The sequence below is a fragment of the Misgurnus anguillicaudatus genome, unplaced genomic scaffold (assembly GCF_027580225.2).
Source record: "Misgurnus anguillicaudatus unplaced genomic scaffold, ASM2758022v2 HiC_scaffold_29, whole genome shotgun sequence".
Classification (NCBI taxonomy): domain Eukaryota; kingdom Metazoa; phylum Chordata; class Actinopteri; order Cypriniformes; family Cobitidae; genus Misgurnus; species Misgurnus anguillicaudatus.
In genome coordinates, this window is record NW_027395279.1 from 8,563,117 (window position 1) to 8,573,343 (window position 10,227).

A 10,227-nucleotide genomic window follows, 5' to 3' on the forward strand; every position below is an offset into this window, starting at 1 on the left:
TATACACACCAAAAGATTTTTTAAATCTTATCAGATTTTCAGATTGTGAGACATCACAAACATGATTAACACGTTTGTTCCAATAGTGTAGAGTGCCACTATGTGTTCATGACAGCACGCCATGCACTATCAGATAACTTTACAAACAACGCGAGTCTCAGCTGAGAACACAGGAAATCTCGTGAAGATCTCGCGATGTTTCTCGTGTCCAAAAGTGACTTTACAGGAAATCTTGCTAGATCTCACAATGTTTCTTTTGTCCAAAAGTGACTTCACAGAAAATCTTGTGAAGATCTCGCGTTGTTTCTCGTGTCCAAAAGTGACTTTACAGGAAATCTTGCTAGATCTCACAATGTTTCTTTTGTCCAAAAGTGACTTTACAGGAAATCTCGCGAAGACCTTGCAATGTTTCTCGCGTCCAAAAGTGACTTCACAGGAAATCTTGCGAAGTTCTCGCAAAGTTGACCAAAAGTGACTTCACAGAAAATCTTGTGAAGATCTCGCGATGTTTCTCGTGTCCAAAAGTGACTTCACAGGAAATCTCGCGAAGACCTTGCGATGTTTCTCGCATCCAAAACTGACTTCACAGGAAATCTCGCGAAGACCTTGCGATGTTTCTCGTGTCCAAAAGTGACTTCACAGAAAATCTCGCGAAGACCTTGCGATGTTTCTCGCATCCAAAACTGACTTCACAGGAAATCTCGCGAAGACCTTGCGATGTTTCTCGTGTCCAAAAGTGACTTCACAGGAAATCTCGCGAAGACCTTGCGATGTTTCTCGCATCCAAAACTGACTTCACAGGAAATCTCGCGAAGACCTTGCAATGTTTCTCGCGTCCAAAAGTGACTTCACAGGAAATCTTGCGAAGTTCTCGCAAAGTTGACCAAAAGTGACTTCACAGAAAATCTTGTAAAGATCTCGCGATGTTTCTCGTGTCCAAAAGTGACTTCACAGGAAATCTCGCGAAGACCTTGCGATGTTTCTCGCATCCAAAACTGACTTCACAGGAAATCTCGCGAAGACCTTGCGATGTTTCTCGTGTCCAAAAGTGACTTCACAGAAAATCTCGTGAAGATCTTGCGATGTTTTTCTCATGTCCAAAAGTGACTTCACAGGAAATCTCGCGAAGACCTTGCAATGTTTCTTGTGTCCAAAACTGACTTCACAGGAAATCTCACGAAGATCTCGCAAAGACGACCAAAAGTGACTTCACAGGAAATCTTGCTAGATCTTGCAATGTTTCTTGTGTCCAAAAGTGACTTCACAGAAAATCTCCTGAAGATCTCGTGATGTTTCTCGTGTCCGAAGGTGACTTCACAGGAAATCTTGCAAAGATCTCGCAATGTTTCTCGTGTCCAAAACTGACTTCACAGGAAATCTCGCGAAGATCTCGCAAAGTCGACCAAAAGTGACTTCACAGGAAATCTCGCGAAGACCTTGTGATGTTTCTCGCGTCAAAAAGTGACTTCACAGGAAATCTCGCGAAGACCTCGCGAAAAGTCGACCAAAAGTGACTTCACAGGAAATCTCGCAAAGACCTTGTGATGTTTCTCGTGTCCAAAAGTGACTTCACAGGAAATCTCACAAAGACCTTGCGATGTTTCTCGTGTCCAAAAGTGACTTCACAGGAAATCTCGCAAAGACCTTGCGATGTTTCTCGTGTCCAAAAAAGACTCCACAGGAAATCTCGCGAAGACCTCGCAAAGTCGACCAAAAGTGACTTCACAGGAAATCTCGCAAAGACCTTGTGATGTTTCTCGTGTCCAAAAGTGACTTCACAGGAAATCTCACAAAGACCTTGCGATGTTTCTCGTGTCCAAAAGTGACTTCACAGGAAATCTCGCAAAGACCTTGCGATGTTTCTCGTGTCCAAAAAAGACTCCACAGGAAATCTCGCGAAGACCTCGCAAAGTCGACCAAAAGTGACTTCACAGGAAATCTCGCAAAGACCTTGTGATGTTTCTCACGTCTAAAAGTGTCTTCACAGGAATTCTCCCAAAGATCTCAGGATGTTTCGCATGTCCAAAAGTGACTTCACAGGAAATCTCACGAAGATCTCGCAACGTTTCTCGTGTCCAAAAGTGACTTCACAGGAAATCTCGCGAAGACCTCGCGATGTTTCTCGCGTCCAAAAGTGACTTCACAGGAAATCTCGCAAAAACCTCGCGATGTTTCTCGCGTCCAAAAGTGACTTCACAGGAAATCTCTCAAAGACCTCGCGATGTTTCTCGTGTCCAAAAATGAGTTCACAGGAAATCTCATGAAGACCTTGCAATGTTTTTCGCGTCCAAAAGTGTCTTCACAGGAAATCTCGCAAAGACATTGTGATGTTTCTCGCGTCCAAAAGTGTCTTTACAGGAAATCTCACGAAGATCTAGCGATGTTTCTCGCGTCCAAAAGTGACTTCACAGGAAATTTTGTAAAGATCTCGCAATGTTTCTCGTGTTTAAAAGTGAGTTCACAGAAAATCTCGCCAAGACCTCGTGATGTTTCTCACGTCCAAAAGGGACTTCACAGGAAATCTTGCGAAGACCTCGTGATGTTTCTCGCGTCCAAAATTGACTTCACAGGAAATCTCGTGAAGACCTCACGAAGTTTCTTGCATCCAAAAGTGACTTTACAGGAAATCTCACATAAATCTAGCAATGTTTCTTGTGTCCAAAAGTGACTTCACAGGAAATCTCTCAAAGATCACCGGGATGTTTCTCGCGTCCAAAAGTGACTTCACAGTAAACAAACATGGCAAACAACGGGCATAAAGAAATGGCATTAATACAATGGTCTGCTTTTTTACATCTCTGATGTCCATCTCACTTTGGAATGTGCCTGCTGCGCCATGTAGCTGTTATGGTTTTATCTTTCATCTGCTCGCTTTCTGATTGGGTATCGTTTCGTTTCACGTGACAATCTACAGCGTGTGTGTATGTTTGTCCTTGGGGCTTCCCCCACACAAGAGGATTTCTGCTTGTAAATATTCAAAATGTTGAATCAAAATTTGGTATTTTTGAAGACACCTACCCATATTTGAGAGGTTATTAAAGGAGAACAAATGAAGATAAGATGAAATGTGGTTGTTTTTGAAGCAATATATATTGTATATTTATATATTCAACATGCTGTAATAAATGATCTGTGGGGTATTTTGAGCTGAAACTTCATAGACACATTCTAGATACACTTATATTACATTTTGTAAAAATGGGCATAATAGGTCCCCTCTTAGTGTGTTGCTTGTCCTTTGAAGTGTCTGAATTTTAATTTGTTCAGGAAGTCTATGGCAGTTTTGTTATCATTTCTAGGATTGCACTAGAGCTAAAGAAGAGAGCACTTTAAAATTGACATTTACTATTAAATACTAAGACACGACTTAGAGCTGTGAACAGCGCCCTTTATAAATTATGAATGCAACCTGATGCACAGTTTTTCTAAAGATATATTTAGCAGGACTAATTAATGTCAACTGCTTGAGTCTGCTTTAATATTAAAGATATATGCATGAAAACACCAAGCCAAGAGCTCCAGTGGTCGTTGCATTGACTAGCTGCTTCGACTAGTCTTTTAGCTCAGATATGCTTATTGGTCAACAGCTGTTGTTTTAAATAGTGCATTATAAATAAAATGGAATTGACATCAAACTTATTGAATTATAACGCTAGCCTTTTATTGATTTAAAGGGTTAGAAATCACACAAATTAGACCTTTAGTTACTCAAACTAGTTCTTAAAGGGACAGTTCACCCAAAAATAAAAATAAATGTCATTATTTTCTCATCCTCGTGTTGTTCTAAACCTGTATGAATTTATTTTTCTGATGAACACAAAAAAAGATATTTTGATTAATGATGGTAAGCAGACAGATGATTGTAACCACTGACTTCCATAGTAGGAAAACAAATAATATGGAGGTATGGTGATAAATGATGAAGAAGATATTTTGATAAATGATGGTAAGCACACAGTTAACGGTACCCATCGTATTTGTTTTTCCTACTATTGAAGTCAATGGATCCAATCAGCTCTGTGCTTACCATCAATTATTAAAAAATCTTCTTTTGTGTTCATCAGAAAAAAATACATTTATACAGATTTAAAACAACACAAAGATGAGAAAATTATGACAGGATTTTAATTTTTGGGTGAACTATCCCTTTAAGACACAGCTATGTTTATGCAACCAGCCACAGGTCTCTCTGGCACCTGAGATATTGAGCTGATAAACACGCACCTGTTAAAAACGCACGTGCACACTGTAAAAGACGCAGAAGCTGTGTTACAGTGACTTCACAAGCAAATTTTAAGTGTAACACTGTGCTTATGTCCGAAACTGAAATGACACTGTTATAGAAACTATAGATCACACAATGTGTCACTAAGTCAATGTGTTTGATGTTTGCTCAGTGTACACACAGATACAAATACACACATATGAACGTCATAATACAAATTAAATGCAATTGAATTAATCGCATCTGACATATTTAAAGGTTTACGTTGCACCACTGAACATTTACTAAAACATCAGAATTGCATTATTACAGAGAACAAGAGCTGAGACTTCATTGCAAAACAAGGAAGGAAGAGATGTAAACGTTTGACATGGAGTGAAAAAAACCTGTCACAACTGCGTACAGTAGGCTACTAACAGTAATACTGAATCAGCCTTTTACTGACTCCAACAACCACAAAGAAGGCGTTTAGTTTAACTCAGCATATGAAAGGCAACACCGTTATTTATTGCGTAGGCTACTGATATAAACATACATTTATATGTCAAAACTGTTCTCACTTACTTTTCTGTAACAGGTGCATCTTTCCCACTGGACATGGCTTAAATATGTCTGTTTACCTCTTCTGGGCCCCGTGGCCACACAAACACCTGTTTAAAGTGCTGAAACTCCTGTGAGGTGCTTGATCTTCTTCAGATCTCCTGTGATCTCCGTGTAAATTCACTTTCACCTGTTTAAAGATGCTGCATTGATCTGGAGTGTGTTTATTCTCTCTGACAGGGAATAAAGATCAGAGAGGGGGTTTAGAAAGTGTGAAGGCAGAGTTACTGACTCCTCCTCTCGCCTCACAGCAGCTGTAATGACTGCAGTGCACAGGGAGCGAGGTTAGTAGCGCCATCCAGTGGTGGGGTGAGTTAGTGCAAGTCTACCATCAGAGTTCTTAATTACTACAGAATATTATCATTAGCAACGACACAAATCATTGAATTTTTTATTTTTTTTGCGTTGGTATGAAATATAATAAATTGCATTTAAGTAAAAAAATCAAACGAACAAAAGTCGCATTGGCTATATTTACATGAACAAAATTGTGTCAATCCGACTGAATTTAATACGATTGAAGGTTACGACAATACAGTTTACATGCGCCCTAAACATTGCAATCTGATTTAAATGTTCGTTTACGTGTACATTATATATAATCCGAACCGAAAATTTGCGCAAGCGTGCAGGCAGGGTTGCCAGATTCGCGTATCAAAAGCATCCGAATGGACGTTCGAAACTAGCCCAAAAGCATCTCAATGACTATTCACAGCCCAAATACCGGTAACTAAGCAACGAAATCATTTAATCTTTAACCCGCAGAAAAAAACAATTGGTGGAAATCATTTAAACAGTAGTCCAAATCTAAACTCGAAAAAGCAGAGGACTTGGCAACGCTACGCTGCGGACAGCATCTCTCGTCGAGTTCACGCTTTATCTCGGATAAAAGTCAAAACTGAGTTGGAGAAAGTTGTTCTTAAGAAGTTTTCAGATATAGGTAATGAAAACACACTTCTCAAAAGTCACAACGCTATTATATTACTTTAAGTAGCCGAATGTTTTAAAAGTATACTTTACGCGGCAGAATTTAGTACATCGCGCGTGACCCCATTAACGTTACCTTAAAAATGCGTGATGCTATTGCGTGTTTTCGTGAACTTGAACACAAATGTATTTTTGCATCCGATTTAGAAAATACAACGATTCACGCGTTTACATGCGTACTTTTCTCCTGCTGATCGGATGATAGATCGGAGTACACCACCCCCTTCAATACGATCCAAATTTGCATCCGATCGTCCTCAATCGTATTGATTAAGGTGTATACATGTTTCCTTTCTTAATACGATTGAGCCATTAATACGATTACAAACGGATTATTTGGTTGCATGTAAACGTACAATTCAATAGAATTTTATTTTATGTATATAGCTATTTACACAATTGAATATTCCAAAGCAGCTTTACATGAATAAAAACAAGAGAAAACACAGAAAAATCAGAAGACAACAAAAGTAGCAAAATACAGTGGCTAAGAGTAGCCTAAACCGCACTGGAAATAGTATGCGACATCCTTGTTAGTATAGTGGACAGTTAATGTGCACAAATGTTATACCCATGTTTTATATAGTGAAATACTGCAAAATGTTAATATGAAATCCAATCATAGCATTCAAACTATTTCTCTCTTTCATCTTGAAAACCACTAGTAGTCGCCTTACTAGTGGTAAATACTAACGTAGTATGCAACTTCCTTGTTAGTATAGTCGACAGTAATACTCATTTGGTATATATAACGTTAGTGGAATACTGCAAAATGTTAATATAAAATCCAATCATAGCATTCAAATAATTTATTTCTTTCATCCTGAAAACCACTAGTAGTCACTTTAATAGTGGTAATAACTAGTATGAAAGCTCCTCGTTAGTATAGTGGACAGTATCTCCGCCTGTCACGCGGAAGACCGGGGTTCGATTCCCCGACGGGGAGACTTTTTTTACACTACTAGTTTTGTGACACACACTTTACCCCCAGTTGAAGGCGGTAACGTTAACTAAAAAAGTAAATTTGTATATATGTATTATGCCCATTTTTAATATAGTGGAATACTGCAATAGGTTAATATAAAATCAAATCATAGCAGTCAAACAATTTCTTTCCTTAATCTTGAAAACCACTAGTAGTCGGCTTACTAGTGGTAAATTCTAGTATGCAACTTCCTCGTTAGTATAGTGGACAGTATCTCCGCCTGTCACGCGGAAGACCGGGGTTCGATTCCCCGACGGGGAGACTTTTTACACTACTAGTTTTGTGACACACACTTTACCCCCAGTTGAAGGCGGTAACGTTAACTAAAAAAGAAAATGTGCATAAATGTATATATGTATTATACCCATTTTTTATATAGTGGAATACTGCAATAGGTTAATATAAAATCCAATCATAGCACGGGGAGACTTTTTTACACAACTAGTTTTGTGACACACACTTTACCCCCAGTTGAGGGCGGTAACTAAAAAGTAAATGTGCACAAATGTTATACCCATTTTTTAATATAGTGGAATACTGCAAAATTTTAATATAAAATCAAATAATAGCATTAAAACAAGTTCTTTCTTCTAATCTTGAAAACTACTAGTTTTCGCATTACTAATGGTAAATACTAGCATGCAACTCCTCATTAGTATTGTGGATTATCTGTGCCTGTCACGTGGAAGACCAGGGTTCGATTCCCCGATGGGGAGACTTTTTTACACTACTAGTTTTGTGACATACCCACTTTACTGAGGGCGGTAACTAGGGGTGCACCGAAATTTCGGTCGCCGAAAATTTCGATCGAAAATGGCATTATCGGTTTCAGGCCGAAATAAAAAATCCAGCCGAAAATGTCAACCGAAAATGAATGTCAACCGCGCCCCTCCAATCTGTGCGCTAGCGCTTGGGTTTCACTCACGGTGATCAGTCGTCACCCACCCCTCCTCTCCGTGCTCAAGCAGGTTTCACTCACGTTCGAGCCGTTTGCACGCGTCTGCAAAAATTTAGCATGTCTTGATGTGTAAACTTTAGATAGAGTCGTGCTAATGTGTCTCATACTGTAATCCATTAACGTACATTTGGCGAATAAAGCAATGAAACACAACGTAATGTTTTTATGTGGAGCGACTGTTGCGCTGTTTGAGATTCAGCCTCCTTCTCTATGTGTGCACGCGCGTTTAAGTGCCCTTAATAGTGCACATACGAGAGAGACGCGTTTAAAAAAAAACAAGCAAACATAAAATCTCACTGTTATTGATAGGGCACATATAAACAAAATTATCTCCACAGTATTCTTTTTCTAATAAAAACATTTGTTTATGTCTTAAGTAGGTTAATCTGACTGTAATCTATACATACACTTAAGTCTGTGTCATTAATGTTTATCAAACAACCCATGACAAAGAGACAAATAGCTCTAAAAATAATAATATATTTAATTTATTGTGTTATGATTCATTTAATTTGATTTCTGTAATGCTAATATCAGACCTTATTAATGTACAACTTTGTTCTTTTTTATAAATGTTTGCAATTTCTTTATTGTTTATTCGATTTTTCCCGCCCACTTTTTGCTGATTGGAAACGTAATCTGATCTGTGCCTCAAAAACTGTAATGTGATCCGAACTGTGAGTTTTTTGATCCGTCACACACCCCTAGTTAGTACACAGTGATAGCCATAAATGCAATTGTACTAATAATTGGCATAATAATTTCTTTCGGTGTTTCGGTTTCGGTTTTTCGGCCTTGGTTTGCTTTTTTCGGTTTCAGCCAAGAATTTTCATTTCGGTGCATCACTAGCGGTAACTAAAAAATAAATGTGCACAAATGTTATACCCATTTTTTATATAGTGGAATACTGCAATAGGTTAATATAATAGCATTCAAACAATTTCTTTCCTTTAATCTTGAAAACGACTAGTAGTTGCCTTACTAGTGGTAAATACTAGTATGCAACTTCCTCGTTAGTAGTAGACAGTATCTACGCCTGTCATGCGGAAGACTGGGGTTCGATTCCCCGACGGGGAGACTTTTTACACTACTAGTTTTGTGACACACACACTTTACCTCCAGTTAAGGGCGGTAAAAGTAAATGTGCACAAATGTTATACAAATTTTTTTATATAGTTGAATACTGCAGTAGGTTAATATAAAATCCAATCATAGCATTAAAACAAGTTCTTTCTTTTAATCTTGAAAACTACTAGTTGTCGCCTTACTAATGGTTAAAACTAGTATGCAACTTCCTCGTGTGTATAGTGGATTATATCTGCCTGTCACACGGAAGACCGGGGTTCGATTCCCCGACAGGGAGACTTTTTTTAATACTAGTTTTGTGACATACCCAGTTGAGGCCCTACGCGGTAAGATGTATTTATACCCATCGTTTTACACAAAGCTCATCATAATGGAGCATTCATTTGTGTATTTCATGTTTTTTTATAGGATTTTTTATATCCCAAAATATTGTGTTGCTCACATGGCTACTGCTACTGATTTACTTCTCTGAGTGGCAAAACATTCAACACAATGACTGGCTGTTCTAGCGGTGGCCGAGAAAATGTCAGTATAACTGACAATTATCAGCAAAAATTAAATTTAGTTGCACTTGATAGTGACCCTAGCAACTTGTCAACCCACCTGTGGTCAGTGGATGTTGGCATGATCCATTTACTTCTCCTTTCTGTGTTTCTTGGCAGTCTGTAAAACGATAGATCCGCATTTGACATAATAAACCAAAACATTTGTCATTTTAAAACGAGGTATTTTGTTTCAGAGTTCAGTTCGGTCACTTGTCAGACTATTAAACAAACAGAGACCGGACTTTAACTTCCGCCTAGACAACGCAAGTGATCGATTAAACCCCGTAGAAATGTGACTAGCCAGTCAGAAGTGAGAAAAGTTTGAAGGCGTGACCCGGTTTTCCGCACTGAAACCTCGGTTCGAATCCCAGTTAGGGTAAATGAAGATGTTATTTATACCTTTTGACACATTCACTTGTTAATATATTAAATTGATCACTTCACTTATAGAACTTTGTGTTGTGTTTGTCTAAAATAACAGTCAAATGGTGAAATAATCAATCTACCACAACACTATGAACACGTTAAGCGCAAAGAATTTGAATGAATGAACAAATGTAAAAAAAAAAAAATATTGTACATACGGAATATCTCAAAATAAATAATCAATCTATGAAATCAAGTGACAGTTTAAAACACCTACTGAACAAAAATTAATAAAAGAATAAAAAACAGGCTGTTATACCTTCTGTGAGGTGATGCTACCGCTGCTGAGTCTACGTGAGTTTCTATGAACTGAAGACCGGGGTTCCAATCCCCCACGGGACACCTTTTCATGCACTGCTAAATTTGTGACATACCCACTTTACTTCCAGTAGAGGGCGGTAAATGTATGCCTATT

The 10,227-nt window shown here is 38.3% G+C and overlaps 1 protein-coding gene across 1 annotated transcript in view; it reads right to left on the reverse strand.

Moving 5' to 3' along the window:
• LOC141362921 (tetratricopeptide repeat protein 39A) overlaps window positions 1–9,514 on the reverse strand; it is a 29,713-nt gene extending 20,199 nt beyond the window's left edge. Inside the window, exons 1-2 of the mRNA XM_073865200.1 lie at window positions 9,445–9,514; window positions 4,790–4,998 (exon numbers count right to left, since the gene is read on the reverse strand). Coding sequence (XP_073721301.1) covers window positions 4,790–4,824 — 35 coding nt within the window. The 5' untranslated portion in view covers window positions 4,825–4,998; window positions 9,445–9,514. The remainder of the gene's footprint in view (window positions 1–4,789; window positions 4,999–9,444) is intronic.
• Between the last annotated feature and the right edge of the window lie 713 nt (window positions 9,515–10,227).